Source organism: Artemia franciscana, chromosome 13, assembly GCF_032884065.1.
Source record: "Artemia franciscana chromosome 13, ASM3288406v1, whole genome shotgun sequence".
In the NCBI taxonomy this organism is placed as follows: Eukaryota; Metazoa; Arthropoda; class Branchiopoda; order Anostraca; family Artemiidae; genus Artemia; species Artemia franciscana.
The window spans coordinates 16,146,021-16,172,668 of record NC_088875.1 but is presented as its reverse complement, the minus strand read 5'-3'; the positions used below and the strand labels follow the sequence as shown (position 1 = coordinate 16,172,668).

The 26,648-nt window shown below is 34.9% G+C and overlaps 1 protein-coding gene across 2 annotated transcripts in view; it reads left to right on the top strand.

Annotated features, from left to right (window-relative positions):
- The window catches only part of LOC136034589 (uncharacterized), a 134,620-nt gene that overhangs the window by 77,286 nt on the left and 30,686 nt on the right, over window positions 1-26,648 (top strand). The window contains exons 9-12 of one of the 2 annotated variants that reach the window (XM_065715854.1): window positions 6,070-6,206; window positions 9,863-10,133; window positions 21,414-21,591; window positions 23,023-23,136. In XM_065715854.1, coding sequence (XP_065571926.1) covers window positions 6,070-6,206; window positions 9,863-10,133; window positions 21,414-21,591; window positions 23,023-23,136 — 700 coding nt within the window. The remainder of the gene's footprint in view (window positions 1-6,069; window positions 6,207-9,862; window positions 10,134-21,413; window positions 21,592-23,022; window positions 23,137-26,648) is intronic. The other variant, XM_065715855.1, reaches the window with a different exon arrangement.

Here is a 26,648-nt window from a genome sequence, read left to right as displayed (position 1 = left end):
ACTTGTTCTATGAAATTTTTGGCTGAAAAGGAAAATGTAATAGGTATAAAAATGCATTCCTTTTTTTGTCCTATCATTTCTTCTAATTACTCTGTACAAGAACAGAAAAAAAATTATTTCTAATTTGCCAAAGTTGTAACTGTAAGAAGTATAGCTACGCTAATCTTGTATTTTTACACCAACTTGGCACGAGCACAGAACACAAACTCTTCCTCAAGGTGATTAATAAAACTGAAAGTCTTTCGCAAAGGAATTAATGTTCATCCGTCCCTCTTTTTGATTTTACAAAGTGCAAATTCTCAGAAACCAGGTCAGCAACAGTTATAGCAGAACAAATGAAACACGTATTTTGTCGACTAGACCTAAATAAAATGCTGGAATTATCAGCTTTTTTTTATCAGCTTCTTGACTGGAACGATATGAACAAGCCTCTAATTATTACGACGCAGTTATTTTCTCCTCCTGTCGTTTCCTTTAATTCTCCTGTCCTAAGATATTGACTATAAAATTTAGTCTTACTCTTCTTTTGCTTTTGTATCTTTTTTGAAATTGATAGGTTTTATACAAACGTTTGGATCTTTCGCAAGATTACACCTTTTTTTTGTCAATAGATGAAAACATGTCCTTCTCATAAATTCAAGAATTGGGGCATGAATTTTGCCGATAATTCAGAACTGACCAGGTTTATTTAGATCTGACCGGATATGTGATAAAATTAATTTTGTGTGATTATATTGTACCGGAAGTTTTAAATATAATACTCTCAACTAATACTGTAGTCTTAGATGATTTTTCATCTGAAAGACTAGGCTGAGGCTCGGTAAGGGCGGGTCTTGAGCCACAGTTCGCTGTTTGGCTCTTCATTTGTGGCTCTGAATTATCTATAAGATTTCAAAATGACAAATCAAAAAACAATTGTGTATATTATTAACTGAAAAGTTAAAAATGAAGCTAACAAAAACCTTGCTTATTTTATGATCAAAATGAAAAACAAACGCACAAGAAATAAGGTCAATTTCAATAGTTTAAACAATCTATCCGGAAGATACAACCCAAAATTGTGCACAATTAGCCAGAGAGAAATTAAGATAAGGTAATTTAGCTTAACAATATGAATCTACATTTCTTAAGATTGTACTTCACTTTCTACGGTGCAATTTTATGAAGAGCAGGTAATGTTAGTGACGGAAAATTTTAAGGGGGGGGAGGGTTTCGATACCCCTAATATTTGCATTGTGAAGGCAAATATAAAAACTTTGATAGTATCCGTTTTCAATGTATTCTTAAAAGGTATTTTTCAGGAAATTTTTATCGGGGTTGTGGGGAGTCAAGGAGGAATTTTATGTTCAGTAAATGAAGTCGTATTATTGGACAAAACACTGAAGGATGTTTAGTATTAGTAATAACATTATACAAACCTGACATACCCACACTTTCCAATGAGATGCGGGAACATTTTTCGACGTAAATGTTTGTCAGGCTTTGTCATATTCTTTAATAACATATAAAAAAAATATTCAGAATAAAATCGAGTTTTTTTCAGTGGTCCCGTAATTTTATGAAGGTATATATATCCAAATAAACTGACTTGGCTCTCACGTTTCTTTTTATCATTATGCTGTTCATATCTGACTCTTTTGCAAATAAGTTTGCCGACCACTGGACTAGGTGAATCGGCCACAAATGTGCTCTAGACATATTTTAGAGTTATGTCCACTATTCCAGAACTTACAAGTGTGACTAGTGGCTAATTGTTGTTGGTCTTAATTTATTGTTATTCTCTTCCTCTTAGTTCAGTGAAATTTGGGAAGGCCAGCTTTAACAATTTTGACAGGCTAGACTAGTGTTATTCAGTTTTTTTTTTGTTTTTTTTTTACATTGGCAGACTGGTCACTTTTGCCATTCTGTCACTTTGCCCTTGGAGCCAATTTGGCCGCTTTTTAGCCAAAACTGATATTAATCATTGCTGTTTTCACTTTTTGGCTGTCCCTTTTATTCTTTTATTGCATACTAACCAGCCAAAATTACCCGTCGGTACTGGGGAATCCGTATAATATTATCATATCTCTAATTTGTTATTGCTTCCTGATGCCAACCTACCACCAAGTATCCTTCAACAAACTCTCCATCAACTGCTAATTGACTTTTCCAGTCATTATTCACCATTGCCCACCGTTTAAGCAAAATGTTTGCCCTAAAATACCAAATTGACATCGGAGAAATTACACAATGGCTAATTTTAAGTTTATTTTTCTTTTCTTAAAGAACCTTGAGATAGTTATGGATAATAATATAACCTGCCAATTCATGTATAATGTAAGAAAATGGAAACGAATCCCTCAGTTGGTACCTTCCTTTCAACGACATCCCCTCCCCCTTCTTCGGCTGGTACCTCCCCCACTCCTTTCATGGCGTTCGCCTCCTAGAGAAGCTTACACGTGATACAGTTATATTAAATGAAGTTCTGTAAATTACCACCCTCTCTATACCTTCTTTTTGACTTTTTCATGCCAGAAGTAGTCATACATATATTATATATATATATAGTATTGTATTGTGCTGAAGACGGCCCTTGGACATAGGGCCGAAATATCTACATAAATAATTTCCATTGTCTTGAAAAAATTTGCCCTATTGTTTCTACGTTGTATTTGTTTGTTATGGAAAGGCAGTGTGGTCTTCGTCGCTATTTTCGTCTAGCTTATGGGGAGCAGTTGACCTATGATATCTTTTATTTTATTAGTCTAGGTAAAAAACATCCTAATATTATCAATCAACAAAAATTTTTAGAATCCTGTAGAAAGGAAAACCTTATTCCCAAGTCTTTGAGATATAAATTACATTTAAATACCCGAAAAGAAGCGTAATTTGCCCATACACTACAGTTAAAAAACCCTAGTCCATATTATTAAGGACAAAAAACAGAAACGACATATTATTTCTTCAGAGAGAAAATCGTTGGAAACTTTTTTGCTGGAAAACCTGTCCACCGTTGATTTTGCTCAAGTTGTTAGATTAGAAAAGAATTTGTTTAGCCACGATTTTCGCTTGTCCAAGGAACGCCTCTGTAAAAAATTAGAAGGCTTACGAAATGAATCTTCGATGAGAAACCGTATTTATTCTCCAAGATTCACTCCTGGGCCTGCTATCGTTAACCTCTCTTCTAAAACATTGGAACCCCAGGAAATCGAAACACTAGAAAAAGGTCCAAAATTTTCTTTTCTACCAAAACAGGTTCCTGTGGCAGATATAGTTTCCTCTCTAGAGTCCGCTTTGCATAAACACTATCCTTCTGTCTCTAACCCGGATGAAGTTAGATCTGGTCTAATAAATATCCTCTATAATAGCCAAAAAAAGTTTAAGCCTCCTACCAATTCCACACCGGAAAATTTGCATGACATAAAAATACTATCTAATCTCCGAAAAGATCCTTCTATTATAATAACTAAAGCAGACAAAAGCAATTTACTTGTTGTCATGAATACAACAGACTATGACAACAAAATTCTTTCGCATTTAAATGACACAATTACATATCAAACAATAACTCATGATCCTACTGATCAGTTCACTAATAATATTATAAATGAATTAAAGCAGCTAAAACAAAATGGTAAAATCACCCCACAACTATACAATAGATTTTTTCCCCGTGGTAGTTTCTGTCCTAAACTCTACGGTTTACCAAAAATACATAAACAGGGTATTCCCTTAAGACCTATTGTAGCTTGTACTAAAGCTCCCGCTGCCAATATTGGAAAATGGCTTTGTGCAGCTTTCAAACCTTTATTGTATTCTCAAAATTCCTATATTCATAACTCGGCAGATTTGGTTAAAAAATTTAGCAACACAAGTATTTCAGAAAACACAATAGTTAGTAGTTTCGACATTGTTTCCATGTATACAAATATAGATGTAACTATTTCAGAGGAATTATTAAAAAACAAAATAGAAGAAAATTACCAGTTGATCGAGACTTCAGCGACAGGAATTGATTGTGAAGTTTTAATGACTCTTGTTAAAATTTGTAATAAGTTTTCTATGTATTTTCAATTTCGCGATTCTTTTTATCAGCAAAAAAATGGATTACCCATGGGGGCACCTTTATCCGGGCTACTAGCAAATATTTACGTCGAGAATCTTGAGAATTGGGCATTGAATTCTTATTTTCTAAATCATGTCTATTGGGGTCGTTATATGGATGACGTAATTTCACTTTGGAATTATGGGGAAGCTGAACTTCGGGGCTTCTTAGATCATCTTAACACTTATGACCGAAATTTGCAGTTCACCCTTGAAGTTGAAATTGAAAATAAACTACAGTTTTTAGATGTATTAATTATTCGTAATGCTGATGAACTGGATTTTACTATATATCGAAAGCCAACACAAAACAATAGATATCTTCACTTTAATTCAAATCACCCCCCACAAGTTAAAAGAGCAGTTGTAATTTCCCTCATTGATCGTGCCCTAAATATTTGCTCCCATTCATATATAAATGCAGAAATAAATTTTATCAGAGATATTCTTTTTGGTAATGGATACCCCATTCCTTTTGTAAATGAAATAATTAGCCGTAGAATAAAAAGACATTCTTGTAAAATCGAAGAAGATACTTCACAATGTGAGGCTATTGATAAGCCCTCAAATATTGTCTATCTTCCGTATATCCCAAAGATTACAACAAAATTAAAAAATATTTGCACAAAAAATAATCTGTACGTAGTTTTTACTAATAATTTTAAAATCATCAATTTCTTAAATTCGGGTAAAGATAAGACCCCAGTTACTCGCCAAAGAGGGGTCTATCAAATACCCTGTGATTGCGGAAAATACTATGTCGGCAGGACCCATCAGAATCTAGACAAAAGGTTACAACAGCATAAAAATGACATAGACAAGGCCTTAATTTCAAATGGTTCCAACAACTCCTTTGATTCTGCTCTGGGTTGGCATATATTTAATAATCCGTCCCACATGATACTTTTTGAAAACTCTTCACTCATTAGTAATGATTTGGGAATAAAACAGGTGGTTCGAGAATCAATTGAAATTAATCTCAAAATAAATAAAAATATTTCTTTGAACAGGGTCTTGGGGGAATACTCACTAAATTCTTTATACTCAAATTTAATTAAAAATGATCTAACAAAATATTTTACTAAACCAATTTATAATAGTACTGAACCAACTACGAAAAGGTCTTTAGACAGGCTGCTAAACAAGCAAGATTAGCTTTAAGAAATTGCATCTAATCATTTTATTCTCTTTAGTTTGAATGAGTTTATATTTCTTCATTTCATTCTTTTCGCCAGTCCTGGTTGAACTTCGCTGAAGTAAGGATGCTAGGGCTATATTTTTAAAAAAAAATGTTTTAATAAGTGTTTTTAACTAATCAGTTTTAATTCTCACAATTTGATGTAAGTTCTTTTATATATATATATAGTATTGTATTGTGCTGAAGACGGCCCTTGGACATAGGGCCGAAATATCTACATAAATAATTTCCATTGTCTTGAAAAAATTTTCCCTATTGTTTCTACGTTGTATTTGTTTGTCATACATACCAAGTTTCAGCCTAATCGGTATATTGATTTAGGATGTTCTTACCAAAATACAAATAAACTAACAAAATAACCGCTTTATTAATATTATAAATAAATTTATAAATGACAATGAGTTAAACTCATTGTCATCATAAAGCGAATTCGGCTCTATACAGCTTGTGATAGTCTTTTGAAAATAAATATTATCTTATCTAAACTGCACGCGACCTTAGAAAAGTTATGCACTGGTTAAAGTTTTTTATTTATATATTTTTTTTTTTGAATGGCGCTACGGGCAGATCTTGAAGGGTGTTTTCACTTCCTGTGTACATCTATTATTTGCAATTCTATTGCTGAGGAACAGGCAAGGAAAGACTTACTTTTGCTCAATAGACTATGTATTTTTCCAGCTTAGAGGATTGCCGCATACTATTATTTTAACAAATCATTCTTAGCGTTGCCAAATAAATGAGCGTTTTTCTCACTAGGGCTCAAATATTTTATATTTCTTTGTTTTCAGTCAAACCTTGAAACACCGCAATCAACAAGAGTTGGGGAAGATGTCCATGCTCGTCAAGAGCTCTATGCAAGTAGGCTGGCTCAACTAATTGCTGCAATTGACCAAATTCATAAGGAAGAACTCGAGTCTATGATACGGTGAGAATGAACAAACATTCTAGCAAGATAAAATAAAGCAGTGCCATGTAGAAAAAAATATACATTGCGAGAGAGTCAGTTGACACAACTAAATCTTAATTTCATTTTTATTTGGTTTATGAAAGTTTTGTATTTTGTATTCTTTTCCTTTGTATGATTCCATTTCTGTGAGGGAAAAGCAGTATAACTCTAGCTGTTTAGTTACAAGGGGAATGAAGCTTCTCATGTTGATTCCAATAAAGGCACGGACTGGTGAATAAAAGGGAACGTGTAGGGAACCTTATAGCAGGGAATCCGATATAATTCCCTGCACCACCTCGAAAATGAATACGAAGAGACCAGAGTATAAATTCTGATGTTTTACAAATTATGATTAGAATGTCATGATCAGCTAGGTACAAGGCTCTTTGGAGGTTAACACCTTTTTAGAGGCTGAATTTAGAGGGGGGGGGCAGAATATATTTTTCAAATATAGGAGGGACAATTGCGTTCTTTCTTTTCACTGAAAATACCAAAAACGGTATTGTTTAAATATCCTGGGGGGGGGAGGCTCCCCAATTGACGGAATTATTCTCAGATTCCTTAAAATATTATTTATCAAGTATACAAAATTATGAGTATTAGAGGTATGTTTCAGCTTAAAGAAATTACTTACCTAAATGCTAGAGTTTATTGCAAATTTCAAACAGTCGTGCAGAAAGCTTTCGTAAAGTCTTGATCATTACGAAAAACAAGAGCTAAGAGCTCATATGGCACTTGTGACGAGGCTGGAAGAGCCAAGAGCTTAATTGGAATGAGCTCTAGCAAAACTCTAAGAATCATTAGGTTGATTTAAAAGAAAATTCAGAGACTTAATACCGGTCGGAATTTAAAATAAGAGCTCTGAGTCGCGAGGTCCTTCTAAATATCAAAACTCATTAAGATCCGATCACACACTATTAAGTTAAAAATACCTCATTTTTTATGATCTTTCCTCTCCCTTCAGCCCCCCCCCAGATGGTCGAATCGGGAAAACTACTTTACCAAGTCAGTTTATGCAGCTCCCTGACACGGCTACCAATTTTCATCGCCCTAGCACGTTCAGAAGCGCCAAACTCGCCAAAGCACTGAACCCTGCTCCTTAACTTCCCCAAGGAGAGCGGATCCAGTTCAGTTATGTCAATCACGTATCTTCGACATTTGCTTATTCTGCCCATCAAGCTTCATCCCGATCTCTTCACTCTACACGTTTTCCAAGATTTCCGATTTTCCCCTCTTACTCCCCCCAATGTCAACAGATGTGATTGGGATCTGAAATAAGAGCTCTGAGACATGATTTCCTTCTAAAAATCAAATTTCATTATGATCTGGTCACCCGTTCTTAAGTTAAAAATACTTCAATTTTTTTAATTTTTCCAAATTAACACCCCCCAGCTCCGCCAAAGAGAACGGATTCGTTCCAATTAAGTCAATTACATATCTATAACTTGTGCTTATTCTTCCCATTAACTTTCATCTCGATCTCTCCCCTGTAAGCGTTGTACAAGATTTCCGGTTTCCAAGATTTCTGTTGGAAACCGGTTGTCAAGACGAACAGAAATTATACTTTTATTTGCCCCCTTGTCAGTACCTCACTCTTTACGCTAATGTTTGACTTTTTGTTCCAATTATTTAAGAAATGACTCTTGACACACAAAGACTATTTAATTAGAATAATAAGCTTTTTACAAATTCACAAATGTTTTAGCGTAAAGAGCGAGGTACTGAGGAGGGGGCAACTCCCTCATATACGTAATAATAACCTAAAGAAAAATCTGAGAAAATTGTGGCTCAAAAAGTTCGTTGTAACAAACTGTAAGTAAGGAGCGACCCGGCTCAATAGTAACGGCAACTCTAAAAAAAACACGATTTAAAAAAAAAGGATTTTGATACCAATAGATATATTAAAAGAATCGGCTTTTATGCTGATTTCAAATATATAAATTCATTAAGTCTAGTCTTACCCATCAAAGGTTACGAGTCTGAGATAATTTTCCTGATTTTCGAAAAAAAAGGGGGGGGGGGGAAACACCCCCAAAAAGTCAAGTGATCTCAATGCAAATCACATCATCGGATTCAGCGTAATCAGCCAACACTACTGTATAGGTTTCAAGCTCCAATCTGCAAAAATCTGGAATTTTGTATTTTTTGCCAGAAGGAAGATCACGTTTTTTTTTTTTTTCAGGGATGGTCTTATCAACCCGATCTTATTTCCATCAGAAGTGGGCTCATTCGAACGGAAATAAAAAGTTCTTGTGCCCTTTTTAAGTAACCGAAAAATCGGAGGGCAACTAGGCCACATTCTTCACCTCTTTTTCCCCCAAAATCATCCGATCAAAATTTTTGAGATAGCCATTTTGTTCATCATAGTTGAAAGGTTCAATAACTACTTCTTTGGGTAAAACAATACTCTCCCCCCTACAGCCCCAGGGGAAAGGTCTTTAAGTTATAAAATTCGCCCATTGTTTGTGCATAGTATTTGTTATTGGGATGCATCCATACATTATCGGGTGGGGGGGGACAAATTTTCTGCTGAAGTTTTTCCACGGGGGAATGTTTCATGGAGAGGGAAGATTCCAGGGATTGAGCTTGTCAGGAGAAATTCTACACTGCGGTAATTTGCCAGAATTCTTATACAGAATACTTTTTATATGCCTTGCTTTCTCTTTTCCGTGTCATTTTCACGCGCGGAGTGGTTAAGAATTAGGAGTAAGTTTTTACCGGGATTGCATTGTCTAGAGGATATTTCCATGGTGAGGGGGTTTCTCAGTGTAGATGGGGTAAGATTTCCTTTCATATTTAAAAAAACGATCAGAAACTAAATATCAGAAATTAAATAAAGAGCGACACTAATACTTAAAACAAACATAAATTATTCCGTATATGATAGGGGCTGTCTCTTCCTCAACGCCTCGCTCTTTATGCTAAAGTTTGGCTCATCTTTTTTTAAACAACAAAAAACTTTAGCGTAAAGAATGAGGCATTGATGAGGAGACGGCCGCTTTGGTATACTGAATACTTTCTGATCCAATTTAAATTCTCTGATAATTTCTTATATGATTTAAATTTTACTGTCGCTCCTTATTTTCAGTGGCAAAAAACCTGTTTTTTAATTTAATTTTAAAAGGAACGTGGGAATTCCAACCTCAGGCGTGAGACTAAGCTGAGTGTTTGACTGTCTATGTATTTAAGTGGTCATTGAAAATTTCCCAAGAAATGTCAATAAAAATACTGCAATAAGATTCTAGAACACAATATTTTAACAAAAAGCTTGAAATATGAAACAAAATTTGTGAATAAAAGATTTGTGAATAAAACTCTTATCAGTTATTTCGTATTTTGTATGGGATGTTAAGAAAAATTATAATTTTGGAAATTATCTCTTTTTTTTCTTTTTTTTTAGCTAAGAATACACGAGTGTTTTTGCTTAGAAATGTACCAGGGTACGATTTTAGGAACTTCAGCTTTGTACAAGGGTTTTTTTTCTCAAGAATTTTATCTGAAAGACCGTAAAAGAAACGGCTCTATAATCCTCAGCTTCTTTGAATTGAGCTGATATTAAATTTTCGTATTTATTAAGGTTTTGAGATCATCAGCATGTACACTAAGCTAAAATTCTAAATGTTTATTCACTTTAGCAAACTAGAAGAAGAGACTGCATCTCTTCAAGCAGAGTATGAGATACTTAGAGGTCACCAGTCACCTAGTTTAAGTTTATCGTCCACTTCTGATGCAAATCAATCCTTAAATAGAATTGTATTGACCACATATATAGAGCGGGAAATGCTTGCTGAAGCACAAATACTTCGACAGCCCAAGGCTAGGCTAGAAGCAAGGATGAATATTCTAAAGGAGGACAATAAGCAGCTAAGGGCACAGCTAGCCAGACTGCGGAAGCCTTTAGATAAAGTAAGTACGAATTATGCTACATGTCATTGGAAGTAGAGTGGTATCTTATTCTTAGTTTAGTTGGCTATTAAATGTTGTACTATTCGGTCCAATTAGGTAAATTGGGTTCCTTGAAATTCGTTACAGCTCCTTAAGATTATTCATGCTGTTGCCTCTTTTTTTCTTCTTCACAAAAATTACTCTTTTTTGAATTTTTGACTTTGAAATAATAGTGAATTCAGTGTAACATTTTCGTACCATTTGAATTCATATTGGCCAATAGGCAATTCAGTTATTTTGAAATTAAACTAGTAAATCACGAGAACCATTTTCAAACAGTTCGTGGTAACGAACTGCAGTAAGGAGTGATCCGGCTCAATAGTAACCGAAACTCTAAAAAAACAGAATTTTAATACCAATAGTTACATCAAAAGAATCGCATTTTAATGCTGATTTTTAATATATAAGTTTTATCAAGTTTTACCCATAAAAAGTTGCGAGCCTGAGAAAATTTGCCTTATTTTAGAAAATACGGGGAAACACCCTTTAAAAGTGATATAATCCTAACGAAAATCACACCATCAGATTCAGCGTATCAGAGAACCTTATTGTAGAAGTTTCAAGCTCCTATCTACAAAAATGTGGAATTTCGCATTTTTCGCCACAAGACAGATTACGGATGCGTGTTGTTTTTTTTTTTTTTTCAGGGGCGATCGTATCGACCCAGTAGTCCTAGAATCTCACGAGAGAGCTCATTTGGACGGAAAATAAAAGTTCTAGTGTCCTTTTTAAGTGACCAAAAATTTGGAGGACACCTAGGTCCCCTCACACGCTCATTTTTTCCCAAAGTCACCTGATCAAAATTCTGAGATTGCCATTTTATTCACCATAGTCGAAAAACCTAATAACTATGTCTTTGGGGACTTACCTCCTCACAGTCCCCTTGGGAGGGGCCGCAAGTTGCAAACTTTGACCAGTGTTTACATCTAGTAATGGTTATTGGGAAGTGTACAGACGTTTTCGGGGGAATTTTTTCGTTGGGGGGGGGGTTTATTTGGGAGGAACTTTCCATGGAGGGATTTGTCATGTGGAATTTCATGGGGGAAGAGAATTTCCATGAAAGGGGCGCAGGATTTTCTACTATTTTTTAAGAAAAGAGAGAAAATAAATATGAAAAAGCTTTTTCAACTGAAAGTAAGGAGCAGTATTAAAACGAACAGAAACTATTACACATATACGGGGTTCACCTCTTCCTAATACCTCGCTCTTTACGCTAAAGTATTTTTAGTAACTTCAACTATTTATTCTACTCCTTTGTGATTTTTTTACGTAAAGTAAGAAGCGACATTAAAACTTAAAACGAGCAGAAATTACTCCGTATATGAAAGGGGCTGTTCCCTCCTCAACGCTCCACTCTTTACGCTATATTTGAAAATTGCGGCTTTCATGTATATGATTCCAGATTGGGTCCAGGGGCAGATCTTTTTTTATTTTGAATTTCTTGGTTCTACAAGTTAACTAACAATATCATGTGAAATTGACTTGCATAATCATCTCTAATTTATTGTAAGAATTGCCTTAGTTTTTCTCAATGTATCTGGCAAATATCCTCTATAAGTACCAATAATTACGTTTTTAGCTTACGTTTATAACTTTGAATGGAATATAATAAAGAGAATATACCTGCAAAAGTCGGACGGTTAAACTAATTTACAATCGTATTAGGTATTTTTACGCCTTTTGGAGTATCACATTAAAATCTTACTGCAGCTGCAAATAAAATCCGTAAAATTTAGTCACTATAAAGTATATATACTATAAAGTATAGTATACACTATAAAGTATAGTATAGTTTTGTCACTATATATAATAAAGTAGAAGCCGGAAATTAGTATCTACCAAAGTCTGGGAAGTAACAAAAACCTTTCTGATGAGATATAATTTATAGTTGCAAGCGTCAATAGTGCTAAATAACTGTAAGGTATCTCGGATAATATCAAATTAAATACTAAAAGAATATTTCTAATAAAACCGACGAGGCAATAACCCAAATACCTCGTCATTATAACTAAGAAGTTTTATATATATATATATATATATATATATATATATATATATTTATTTATATTATATATAAATAAATATATATATATATATAAATAAATATATATATATATATATATATATATATATATATATATATATATATATATATATATATATATATATATATATATATATATATATGTATAAGCCGAAGGGGTGTAATATGTACTAAAATTATCATGACTCCAATAGTTCAGCCTACTATAAAGGACGAATTTCTTAGAAAGTGGCAATACTGACCCCCTGTGTAAGTTTTCACATATTCAAAAGGAAGCTACATTGAAACAGAAAATACTACTTCATTAACATCAAATTACTTTTTTTGTGTGTTTTTCATGTCTGCACTCCTAACCAGAAAATACACCTTTATAATTCAGAAAAAGTATCTTTCACCCAAACTGTTGAAATCTGTAGGAAACTGGAGCACTATCTTTGCAAATTTATATACTGGACAAAATTTGTTATTCAAAACTAGATATAGATGGCCTACCTCTCGAAATCTCCAATTCCAAAGGAAAATCAATCCTTTTCATAAGCTTTTGGCAGCCTCCGTGTTTATCATACAAGAAATATTTTAAGTGGAGCATCAAAATAGGGGGAAGTGCTTCAAGTGTCGTTTGGCGAGAGGCACTTATCTCCTTTTTACTCTTTGGATCAATATATCCAACTAAAGGCTCTTTGACTACAAGCATGTCCAAGGCTTCGTTGACTGTATTGACTTTCTCATTCTAAAATAAAGAAAATTAATGGACCTGCAGTGGTGCAGTTGGTTTCATCTCAGCTCGGTAATACGAAACTCAGAATTTGATTCTGTTGATGAGTTAATTACCTAGGACAATATTTCTTGATAATGGTTTAGTGGTTGATTACTTCTTAAGGAAACAGGCTAAATAAATAAAAGTAATACCATTAGATTCCTCATTTTATGCTCTTTACAAATATCATGGTGGTTTTTCTAACAATGTATATCGAATCTCTCAAGGTCCCAGATATACCCATAGGAAATATATCTGGTTGTTTTCATCTGTGATATTCTTTTTTTTTTCTTGTAAAAAACAAACAAAACAAATCTCTTTTATAAATTGCCTTGAAATGCACATGTTTAAACCCAAAAATAATTACAATGAAACATAAAATTTAAAGACATCTAGAATAGAGTATGGACGGAGGTACTGTATGTTCAAGATCGTCTGCAGGATGGGCATCAATATAGCTTCAGTATTGTAAAAGACCAAAAATTATGCAGATTTGCAATTCAGTTGACTGACAAAATCTCTCTCCTTCAAAACTTTTGTTAGAGTAACTATTGTTACAACTTTGTTTTACAAGATTACTTTGATTGGAAACTTTGACAGAATGCTCAAGTTTTATCCTGTATTTAAATTACGATCAGTTGCAACACTTTGGTTTTGTCCTTTTTTTTCTTTTTCTTTTTTTTTCTTTTTGCTGTCGATCTCAGCTTATTCCTTGAAACTGGTAAGGGTCTAACCTGTGCAGTTTTTATGGAAAGTGTGGACCTCAGGCTGGATTGATGAATTGGACGTTACATTTTGGACAGCTCTGCAGAACTCTTGCCTGGGGTCCAAAAGAATGATTTTTGCTTGTCCACGAGCCAGAAACTATGGGGTGCGAAGTGAAGTGGAGTTATAAAGCCTATGTCAGAGAGGAGTATCTGAAGTTGTGCAGCCAAGCTTTCGTTTCATCAAACCATGTTTGTGCTTTCGAGTGGAAAGCTTCGTTCTAGCAGGCAAGCAGGCAGGGACCACTTTCAAATTGAAGATGGACTAAAATCTATAAGTGTTAAATAAATACGGCAGTTACCCGGCCCCACAGCCAATATATCTTCTTTGAGTGATAAATATAAAATTTACTGCAGCAAAAATGTGGCATTTTCGCACGGGTCCGATAATGCTGCCATCTATTGTTTCTACCTATTTCTGTTCGTGATTTCAGCTGAGTTTATCATTCGGCTTTTCGGACTTGGGATTGCAGTAGAGAAATGTTTTCAGATCTGCCTAATAAACTTTAAAAGTTCTCTCATTGCTAAAGAAATTGGAGCTTATCCTCTGCACCTTTCTAAGTGGTGACGCTAGAAAATTGGCCTACGGCAAAAAAAATTAACTTTTGAACTAAGACAGATATAATTTTTTTTCGAAGGCAATCAATAGCTCTTGATGAGCTGATCAAAGTATATGACATCCATTTATTGGTACAAAAATTCCTTTATGAGGTATACCAGATTGAAAGTTTCAAGGGGTTGACAACCTCAGTAGTAAGGTACACACAGAAACGAAATCTAGGCCGATAATGAGGGGTTTGCAACTTTTGCTAGTTGTTGTATCTATTATTTGTTTCCGGTGTATTTGATGGTAAAACTAATTTGGTTCCAGTGGTAAGACAATGCTGGGACTTGTAAGTTTTAATTTGCAGTTAGGCTACTGTCAACTTCAGTGATGAGGGGTTTGCCACTATGCTAGTTGGTTTATCCATTTATTTGTTTCTGGTGAACTTGATGCCTATCACGGGAGAGGGACTTATAAGTAAGAATCGGCTCACTTTGGGCGAGAAACGGCTGTTAGTTCATAATCATCTTCGGCAAAGAGGGGTTAGCCACTTTTGCTAGTTGGTTTACCCATTTATTTGTTTCCGGTGAACTTGATGTCTAACACGGGAGAGGGACTTGTAAGTAAGAATCTGTTCACTTTGGGCTAAAAATTTGTGCAAATTGGTGCACATTGTATTCGATCTCTTTAAATCTGACAGAATTAAGTGTTACAAACTATAACGTAAAACAATGAGGTAGTTTATTAATAATTAGTTAATCCTATGGTATTTTAATCCTGAAAAGTCACGGATAGCTTTATAATACCAACTAGATTATATAAAATACTGTTCTAAGTTTTCATCCGTCACGATGTCTACGATTGAAAAGGATAAAGTTCAACTGGCTGCAAAGTCAATTTAGTCCCTTCTTTGATATTATTTTGTAGTTGTTGTTTTTTCAACGCTAAAGAATAGCCTTTGGTCATGTGATATCTGATTGCGTTCTTGTTTGAACATACCGTTTTAAAGACTTGGATAGGCTGACAACTTCATCATTTAACCGATAGTGAAGAAAAAAGGACAAACGAGAATGTAAAAAAATGAGATAGTTTCGTAATAATTAATAGAATGTCATCTATTGTGTTTTGATCCTGAAAAGTTAGGGATAGCTTTATAATACCAACTAGATTATATAAGATATTGTTTCGAGTTTTCATCCGTCACGATGTCTTCGATTGAAAAGGATAAAGTTAAACTGGCTGCAAATTCAATTTAGTCCCTTCTTTCGATATTATTTTGTTGTTGTTTTTTCAACGCTGAGGAATAGCCTTTGATCCTGTGATTACTGATCGATAGTGAAGAAACAAAACCAAAGTGTTCCTCTCGCAACATTTTAGTCGGCAGAGCCGGAGAAAGGTTGCCTCAACACTTCACGTTGCCCGGGCAACGTAGGTCTAGTTGTTTTATAAAGACATGAGCCATCAAACAACTCTCTACTACGATCCAATGCCAAGCTATCTGAGGAGGAAGAAAAAGATGCCTTGTAACCAATCTCTTCAGATACTTTTAACAGCTCCACAAAACATTCGTACAATTATAATGTTTTGTTAATTCCATATTCACCGCTCTTTCATTTGCATAGTTAAAACAGCGGTACCTCTTAATCATTCTAGTATAGAAGCAGTATTTTTTTAACAATAAAATGTATCCTTCCTTTTGATGGCTCATAGTAAAGCTTACCAGTCACATCCTTTCACTATTTATCTGTGCTGCGATTCCAGCATGGCACAAATTACCTTAGATCTTGAATGTAACTAAAAGCCAATATTGATTAGTAAGCGTACTGCTTATTAATTTCATTTACTCATAGTCTAAGCGACTTATTCTTCTTCCGTCACCTCTAAAAAGATCCCCGAAAATGTGTTCATTTTGCAAATAATTCTTTATTTAGGACATGCAATGCATCTGCGTAATGTAAGCTTAAGTGATTTTTACTGATCCATTTACTACCGTTTTCTTCTACAGCCTTTGTCGTGTTCCCCAGGAAAAAGTCCATTAAAATAATCTGCTCAAATAGGGATTGGACCCGATCCTATTTAACGCCCGATTCCATTCCATGCCTACTACTAAACTTACATTCAACCTTAACCACGGCAATAATATTACCGTAAATAGTATAAAATTGCTTTAATATACAACTTAAAGGTAAGGCCTTCAAAAAATCTTTGTTATCAGATATTTTGAATATTTGCTCATAATATATAAAAATAAGAACTAAGGGTGTGACCGTTCAGACGCTTCCCAATTATTATTGTAAATATGAAAATATTCACTGCTTCCTAAAACTAATTTTTTTTTTCGATAATTTGGGATTCATGGTTGACGACTTAACAGTTCTTATGCTTAGTAATTTCTATTCGTTTTGAGTTTGAATTTAATATTAGTTTTATTTTTGATACATTATAAGTTCATTATTAGTTTCGTTTTTTATTAAGTCTAATGTCTGTTTTTTTTAGCATAAATATCAGTCAATTAATGCATGCTCTTTTATGTGTGTTTCTATTAACTCCTCCAGAAAATTTACAGACCCCCCCCCCATCCCCGCCCCACCCTGAACGACAAAAAATCAGTCTTTCCATAGATAACAATGATCCGTCCCTTTTTGTCTTGCTTCTTTTCTTTTTCTTTTTTATCTTTCGTGGAGGGCAGACAGAAAACAGTGTTGAGTGGGAAAGAACTGCCATTTGAATCTGATTTAGCAATGGCAACTACTATTTTGATTAAACTTTATGGTAAAAAGTCGCTGTAAAAAAAGAAAAATAATTATACCCCTACAGGAAACTTACAGCCCCCCTTACTGTACGAGAAAAAGCAAGAATTTTTTTTTACATGGGTATTACATGTGTGTCCTGTTTTTCTTGCTTGTTTTCTTGCTTTTTTTATTTATTTTTTTTTATATACGTTTCTATTAACTCCTGCAGAAAATTTACAGCCCTCCTCACCTTAAACGAACAAAAAAAAATCTTTTCCATAGGAATGGCAACTACTATATTGATTAATCTTAATGATAAAAATGTGCTGCCAAAAAGGAAAAAAAAATTATACCCCAAAGAGAAAACTTACAACCCCTCACACTGAACAACCAAAAAAAAAAAAAAAGTTTTTGCATGGGCAACACTTGTATGTCTTTTTTTTTCACTGCTTGAGTGACGCTGAAACATCAGAGAGAGCTATTTAAGGGCTAATTTGAATGGACGTTATTATATCTAGTGCCCTTTGTGCGTAGTTTATTAAAAATATTATTAAAATAAATTGGTAATTTTTGGACAAAACAAAGAAGACATAGGGGAGAGGGGGGCGAAACCGTACGTTTTTGAGTTTTTGACCCGTATAAGATGTTCTTTTAAAGATACAAACTTTGTTTTTATATGAACAGAAAGCTTAAATATTCATCTTTCTTAGGATTTTTTTTCAATGACTTCCATCAAGTCGTTTCTCAGTGAGACCAAAAAACATATGAAGTCTTAAAGTGTCCGAAGTCGCCCCTACCGTGGGGTGACTTCGGACACATGAGGGGCATTTTCGGACATCTATTAGTTAACGATTCAAACAGTACATTCAGATAATATAAAAGTAGCAGAATTGACTGGAATATCAAAAGAACTCTAAGGGTATTTCACATTATTATTTTATGGCATAGCAAGACAAGTCACACCCAAATACAAGGCCTTTGACTGCCTGATCGCCCTGTCCCTCTTGCAGCAAAAGGAGTAGGCAACTTCATAATTATATCATCAAAATCAGTTTCAGCACAATCAGGCCATTCTGGGAAGATGAACTTTTCACTTGATTTGCGGAGGTAGTTTATTTTAGCTAATCTGCCACTCACTTCTTCAATCTCACAAACATAGTGTTGCAATCTTTGATGTTTGAAATTTGATGTTTTTGATGTTTTGATGTTCAAAAATTTGATGTTTATCAGAGTTTTTTTTCGCCATAAACCTCACAAGCACAAATTTCCAGGAGAAAATTCTTCGTCAGTGTGAAGTTCACTGACACTTCCAATGTCTCCCTGATGGCATGTTTGAATGGTGCATAAACCAAAACATCAAGGGGCTGAATGCGATGAGAGCAATGGAGAGGAAAGGTCAGAAGATGAATGTCATTATCTTTGCATAAGGAAACTACTTCAATTGAAATATTTCTTTCATGATTGTCGAACAAGAGCAAAACAGGATTCTCTTTGCTAGGTTTAAGTTCATTCTGGAAGTGCTACAATGAACAAACAAAATTTTCCGAGGTCATCCATCCACTGCGATGCTAAGCTAATGCATCCTGGTGGTCCATCTTGATACATTCTCTCAGGAGCCTTGACTCTTGGAAAAACGAACACTGATGGAATAGTCTGGCCAGTTGCAGACACAAAGCACAGCATTGTGGTATTTTCCCCTCTTTCTGCCGACACGGTCTGTGTCACCTGTTTTGCCCCCTTTTTAGCAATCACCTTTGGAGCCTGAAAAACTGTGAGTACTCCTGTTTCGTCGCAATTCCAAATCCTACCAGGACGAAATTGTAACTTGCTATACAGTCTCTGAAGATTACGAAAGAAGGCACCAATTACAGTGGCATTGAAGCCGGCAGCACAAGCCTGGCTTGTATTTTCCGGTTTTCTAATGGACAAAGTGGCATTACGCTTCATAAATACTTTAAACCAGTCAAATCCTGCTCCTTCATTCAGCTCCCAACTTGGTGGGAATTTGAGCTTCAGAGTTGTTGCCCATTGTTAGGCTAACTTTCTCGTTGCATTTGGATTTAGTCCGTGTTTCAATATTGAGCAGTTTTCGAGGTATATAGCAAGATCTCTCTCTTGTTTGGGAGTAAAAACGAACTTGGAACTCTCCCGAACACTATCATTATCATTGTTTGCACTTGGGCTACCCTTCTCAAGATCTTGCATTCTACTCTTGTAGCGTTTCACGGTATCCACAAGGGTAGACTTCTTCAAAGAAAATTCTTCCGCGGCTGATTGGAAAGATGAATTCTCATTTAAGACTTGTTTAGAAAACATACTTCAAAAATAGTTCTTTGCCTGGGTGTCTGGATTGATGAATAATAGATTTTAATATATAGTTTGTTGTGGGATTATCGCGCTGGGGTGACCTCCTCTGTTAACTCGTATGTTGTATGTTTTTTTTTTTATGACGAGATGTTGTGTTTTTTCTTTGCATTTATACTGTCCCAGCCTTACGAGCTCTGCTCTCTGTTGGGGCATAATATTGTTTTTGTTTTTTGAAAGTTGAATTTAATAAGTTCCTATTCCTAGTCTATAATAAAATTGAAATATTTGGTAATTTCCTAGCCCTAGCTACTTGCAATTCCAGACTCGGAGATACTTCCATCAGCAAGGGGTGAAACCGGACACCTCGAAATGTGTCCGGAGTCGCCCCCAAAAAACTGTCCGGAGTCACCCCTTATTGACGCCATTTTGAAAATTTACCTTTTTTTTGGAAACCGCCCAACATTTCTTGATGAAAATTACGAGGAAAATACCGGAAACATACCTCTTATGATCCTTCTAACTTACGAACCTGTAGCTAAAATAGCTTGGAAAATATTTGACGAGGACTTTAGGTGTCAAAATTTCCAGAGAGTATATAAAAACTTCTTTACCTCTTATCTCAGTTGTCTTTGGCATCAAATATTCAAATTTTCCGCCTAATGTGCACTACATGAATGGCATCTAGCAGCGATTTTCTGAATGCATTAGTTAAAAGACTTTGGACGAGAGGTCCAACGGACGGTTTCGCCCCCGTGTGGTTTCGCCCCCCTCTCCCCTACCGTTTTTTTTTCTGAGGACCGTAGAAAAATTAGCTTGCCTCTTTCCCAAATTCTAATTCTCCCCCTCCCCTCGCTTAAAAAAGACACTTGTCTTGAGAGCTCTTACACGATTCCTGAAGCGTGCAAGAAAATAAGGTATTCATACTAAACCACATGTAATATTGCAATGTAATGCAATATAGTATGCAATATAAAATGCAATATTGAATATAACAATATGCAATTCAATATAGCCAGTTATTTTTTAAAGAACAAAAAACAGAGAATACCTTGACAAACCCAAATGATAATGGAGCAGGAAAGACAAGGATGATCTTTGGCAAAATGTTTAACTTCATCTGCAGAACGTGTCCTAACCATCTCAACCTTTCTCTCACTCTTCTAACGCCTGGAAAGATGAGAATTACGGTAAAGTAACTACTATTTAGTACTTTTAAATTAATGCTTTATAAACCTATGCAGACTGGTTGTATGCCTCATCGATCTTATAAAGAGTTTTAGGAGATGCGGTCAAACAGCTCGTGGTAACGAACTGTAAGTAAGGAATACACGGCTCAATAGTAAGCGAAATTTCTAAAAGCACAATTTTAGTAACAAAAGATATAAACAAATTGCTTTTCTGATTCAACATATATAAAATTCAGACCTTCAAATTTACAGACCTTATAACTCTAAATTTACCATCAAAAGCTACGAACCTCTCAAATGTCCCATTTTCAAAATAAAGAAAACATCTTAAAAACTGCAAGCAGCATTATTAAGAATTAAACCATCAAATTATCTGTAATTAGGGAAGAAAAGACAAATTGACGTTGAAATAGACTAAATATATTAAAAATTGCTATTTCCCCAGTAGGGATTGCTCTCTGCCACGGTTTTTTGATTAAATCATAAGGGGCTCTACCCTTGGGGTTCTTGACACCTGTACACTCGCTCTGTTGTGTATTTTTGGCCTTTGGCCTGCTCTGACTGTTAATGTGTTTGCTGCAAATTTTCCCAGATTTCTGCATATTGCAACAATCAAATTGCCTGAGAGTGCTTTTCGTCCCCTTTTTTACCCTGCTTTGAAACTTACTGCTGTGCTTGATTTTGGTTTATTTTGCTTGCTTCATTCAGTATTGACTGAGGTCTTCCACCTCTTCTTGTAGCATATTTTTTTTTACTGTCAATGTGTTTGCTGAAAACCACCCCTTCTGTTTTAGCGTCTGCCCCCACCCCCCCCCCCCTGGAAAATTTTATCCGGGTCCTATGGCGGCCTCCTATACGGAATAATTTCTATTTGTTTTTAGTTTCAATGCTGCTTCTTACTTTCAGGATTCAGAGTACGTTCTGTTACAGGAAAGAGAGACTTCTTACTTTCAGGATTCAGAGTACGTTCTGTTACAGGAAAGAGAGACAGAATGTATTCAGTTTGAGGAAAATTTTGATGGATTTCTTTCCAGACGCTTCGATAAAAGGGAAGGCACAGAAATAACTGATACGATAGAGTCAAGTAAGTTTTCATTATTTTCGGTAGCCAGTCAGAAGTCTGTATTGCCAATGAATGTATTGCTATTCTTGTATGAGTACCGGTAAAATAAACGGAAATATTTTGCCCCTTGATGATTTGATAGAATTAGTGATAATTTTCAAAATTGGAAATATTCATTGGTCGTTTCCGGAATTGTAGGTGGTAGGATTTGTCACCAGCTTTCTGAAATCGTATTATAAGGACTAGCTCAATACCACTGCTTATCATCGTAACGCTATATTTTCGGTAGAGACATCACATATCACATTAAGCTTTTTTCAGTTGCGTTACAATTATAGATATCATAAGCATGGAGTTGGAAAGTAGCATGTTCGTTGTGCCTTTCAGTATTTTTGTTATCTTCAAGTGCCGAGAACGACATGGTGACCAAAATGGGCCATCTCTTTCTATTGACTCCATTCAAATGGATCCCTTTTTCAATTAACCTACAAATATATATCATGACAGAGTGGAGGGGAAGAGGAGATTGAACAGCTTATAGCCACTGGTGATATGATATCATCAGGTTGTTATTGGTACCAAAAGTTTATGTATTTATTTATGGACCCCTATGAGTTATCTTAATTATCTTATTATGATCTTAATTATCTTATTAGTTATATTAATTATCTTATTCATAATTTTTCTTTTCCAAAAAGACAAGAAAAATTGTTAAAAGGGAACCTTTAGAAATTGCATTTGAAATTAATTTTTAACTTCACTGCATATGTATGGTGTGTCGCAAATAATTATCTGCATGCGATTTTTTTATCTCCCCTTTTCTCCGTTTTTCCGCTCTAATCTGGTGGTAGTGTAAACTAAACATTTTATTGGAATGAACGAGTGATTGAATCAATGAATGCGTGAATTGGATGAGCGATATAGTGACTAAAATAACAATATAGTCAGTGTGTATCTTTTGATAACTTTTTCTCGTTTCTTTTTCTTTTCCCGTCAATATTCTCTCTTCAATGCTTTGTTTCTTCTTTTATGCCCGGTGAATTTACTGTTACATTTCTTGGTAATTTTCTTTCTCTACTTTATATCATTTCTAGAGCTATAATCCTGAAATTTAGAGGTTACTAGTCTTAAAAAATTTAAATTTGTTGCCTAACAATGGAAATTTTGTCCCCCCTCCCCTATAAATATAAAAAAAATCGTGAAACTTCTGTTTGGGACACAACTGATGTCACTAGTTTATTTTCTTGTAAATATGACATAATATTTTTCTCTTTGTCTTTTTTTTTTTTTTTTAATATTCTGCAAGAATAATCTCATTTGTATCATACAGTTTCTATTGGGTTTTAAAAAAACGTATTGTCTTTCAAGCTAGAAAACAGCTCTATTTATTGTTTTATTGTTTTTAGTTTTTTAAGTTGTCTCTATAAATATTGATTTCTGTTTCTTTCGAAGAATGTGTTAATTCATGGAAGCCTCCAAGGAAAGTTAAATCACTGGCAAGATTCAGTAATTCAAGCCCTCAGTCAACTGAACACGAAGACGAGGAAATCTCATCAGAAATAAAAGGTAAGACTGCAATAACTCTTTGGTTTTGAAACCGATCAGTTCCTGCTTTAATGGTTACTCCTATCGCCAATAGCCCTCATATATTGATCATATATTGATTTGACCTGAATGTTATGCTTAATGGCCTAACATGCCAATTGTCTCTTTTTGCCAGTGCGTCAAAAAGGCCATAGTGCTCTTCCAAGAAGCTCAAATTCAAGCAGCTTGAACAGCAGCTATTAAAAATCCTGTTGTCAAATCCCTGAAGATGATTGTTTTGACCTTGCAACAACGTAGATCTTTTAAAAACACATGTATTCCCTCCACCAGATGAGTTATCTAAGCTTACTTTTAGAAGAGTAAACCCTTTAAGAATAACTTACCAATACACAGCCTGTCAATATTACCTTGAGCAGAATGCAATCCGTCAAAAATACTAAAAATTGGCCAAATCTGATTGTTTGTTGCAATCTGGAGTAGGGTAAAGGTACCGACAATTCGACAGTTTTTGTATTTAAAAAAAAAAAAAAAAAAAAAAAAAAAAAAAAAAAAAAAAAAAAAATTAATTCTACTCCAGAAGGCTTAATTTGAAGACTTTTGGTTTGAAAAAGGTTTCAGTGTGTATGAACAATATCTACAAATCTAAAGGTTTTATTAAAAGTTGGAAGTTTTATCAGAAAAGGGTACAACCTCAATTTTATTAAATTGGAGCGTTTTCACCTACAAATTTGACAGAATAGAAAAATTACCTGTTTTCATTGTAAGTCGGAGCCCAATTCGACACGTGTCGAAATACTTAGGGAATACTTTTGGGTAGATCCCTGTGGATTTAACCTGCCTATTCTTTTTTACTTTATTTCTCTGCTTCTCTTCAACTTTTTGAATGTGTAAATGTATAAAACACTATTCAGATAGTGGAAGCAAAAATCTAAAAAAATTGCATCAAGTCTATACTTAATGCAATTTCAATACTGTCTAGAAATTATATACAAATCTATACTGCATCTAATGGATGCATATACTTGATTCTGCATACTTGATGAAAATGTTGTCAAAATTCGACCATTCCAAAGTCAATCTACCAGTTTAATCCACTTTAGAACATTTTATTGTTAACTATCCTTTGTCTGTAGAGTCCAGAATGTTTGAAATATGCTTGTCAAACAGTTCGTGGCAACGAACTGTAGTAAGGAGCTACCCGTCTCAATAGTAACCAAAACTGTAAAAAACCAAATTTTAATAGCAATAGTTACATCAAAAGAATCGCATTTTAATGCTGATTTTAAATATATAAGTTTCATCAAGTTTAGTTTTGCCTATAAAAAGTTACGAGCCTGAGAAAATTTGCCCTGTTTTAGAAAATACGGGGAAACATCCTCCAAAAGTCACATAATCTTAACGAAAATCACACCATCAGATTCAGTGTATCAGATAACCCTGCTGTATAAGTTCCAAGCTCCTATCTACAAGAATGTAGAATTTTGTATTTTTTGCCAGAAGACAAATTACGGATGCGTGTTTTTTTGTTGTTTTTTTTTCAGGAGTGATTGTGGTCCTAGGACCCAGTGGTCCTAGAATTTTGTGAGAGGGCTCATTCGGACGGAAATCAAGTCTATATTTAATGCAATTTCTATACTGTCTAGAAATTATATTCAAATCTATACTGCATCTACTGGATGCATATACTTGATACTGCATACTTGATGAAAATGTTGTCAAAATTCGACCATTCCAAAGTCAATCTACCAGGTTAATCCACTTCAGAACATTTTATTGTTAACTATCCTTTGTCTGTAGAGTCCAGAATGTTTGAAATATGCTTGTCAAACAGTTCGTGGCAACGAACTGTAGTAAGGAGTGACCCGTCTCAATAGTAACCAAAACTCTAAAAAACCAAATTTTGATAGCAATAGTTACATCAAAAGAATCGCATTTTAATGCTGATTTTAAATATATCAGTTTCATCAAGTTTAGTTTTGCCCATCAAAAGTTACGAGCCTGAGAAAATTTGCCCTGTTTTAGAAAATACGGGGAAACATCCTCCAAAAGTCACAGAATCTTAACGAAAATCACACCATCAGATTCAACGTATCAGAGAACCCTGCTGTATAAGTTCCAAGCTCCTATCTACAAGAATGTAGAATGTTGTATTTTTTGCCAGAAGACAAATTACGGATGCGTGTTTTTTTTTTTTTTTTTTTTTTTTTAGGGGTGATCGTGGTCCTAGGACCCAGTGGTCCTAGAATTTTGTGAGAGGGCTCATTCGGACGGAAATGACAATTTCTTGGGCCCTTTTTATGTGACCTAAAAAATTGGAGGGCACCTAGGCCCCCTCCCACGCTCATTATTTTCCCAAAGTCGTCGGATCAAAATTCTGAGATAGCCATTTTATTCAGCATAGTCGAAAAACTTTATAACTATGTCTTTGGGGACGACTTACTCCCCCACAGTCCCCATGGGAGGGGCTGCAATTCCCAAACTTTGAACAGTGTTTGCATATAGTAATGGTTATTGGGAAGTGTACAGACGTTTTCAGGGTGATTTTTTGGTTGGTGGGAGAGGTTGAGAAGAGGGGCTATGTGGGCGAAACTTTTCATGGAGGGATTTGTCATGGGAGAAGAAGATTTCCATCAAGGGGGCGCAGCATTTTCTAACATTATTTACAAAACCAATGAAAAAATAAATATGAACAAGTTTTTTTTTTCAATTGAAAGTAAGGAGTAGCATTAAAACTTCAAACGAAAAGAAAATATTACGCGTATAAGGGGTTCACCTCGTCCTAATGCATCACTCCTTACGCTAAAGTATTTTTAGTAATTTCAACTATTTATCCTACGGCCTTTGTGATTCAGGGGACGAAATTTAAGCTTTAGTGTACAGAGCGAGGTATTGACGAGTGGGCTAACCCTCTCATATCTATATATAAGAAAAAAGTTGTCTGTGTGTGTGTGTGTCGAGTGACGTCATGTTTGTGTGTCGACTGACGTCATGTTTGTCGACTGACGTCATGTTTGTCAACTGATGAAATTACATACCGGGGCAACTGGGACACCGAGACACAAATGACGACCGGGACACAGGGAATATAAATGACGACCGGGACACAGGGACACATCATTAGAATAATGAGGTATAGATCTGAATACGGATTGTTTTTCCCATGGACAATTATATGTTGCATGTTCAAGAGTCAGTAAACCTGACAATCTATTTATATGCAACATATATATATATATATATATATATATATATATATATATATATATATATATATATATATATATATATATATATATATATATATATATATATCTATTCACAGGTGGGACACAGGGACACAACTACAATGGCGCGTAACTAATATGGAACGTAACGACTTACGCGCGTGGGGGGGCTTGGGGGGACGCGAAGCGCCCCACCAACTAGGTGTTGGGGTGGCGCGAAGCGCCACCTCAACACCTAGAACGTAATAAAAACATACGAATATAGATGTTTTTTTCGTAAGATAATTCGTTTTTACGTATATCTATTAC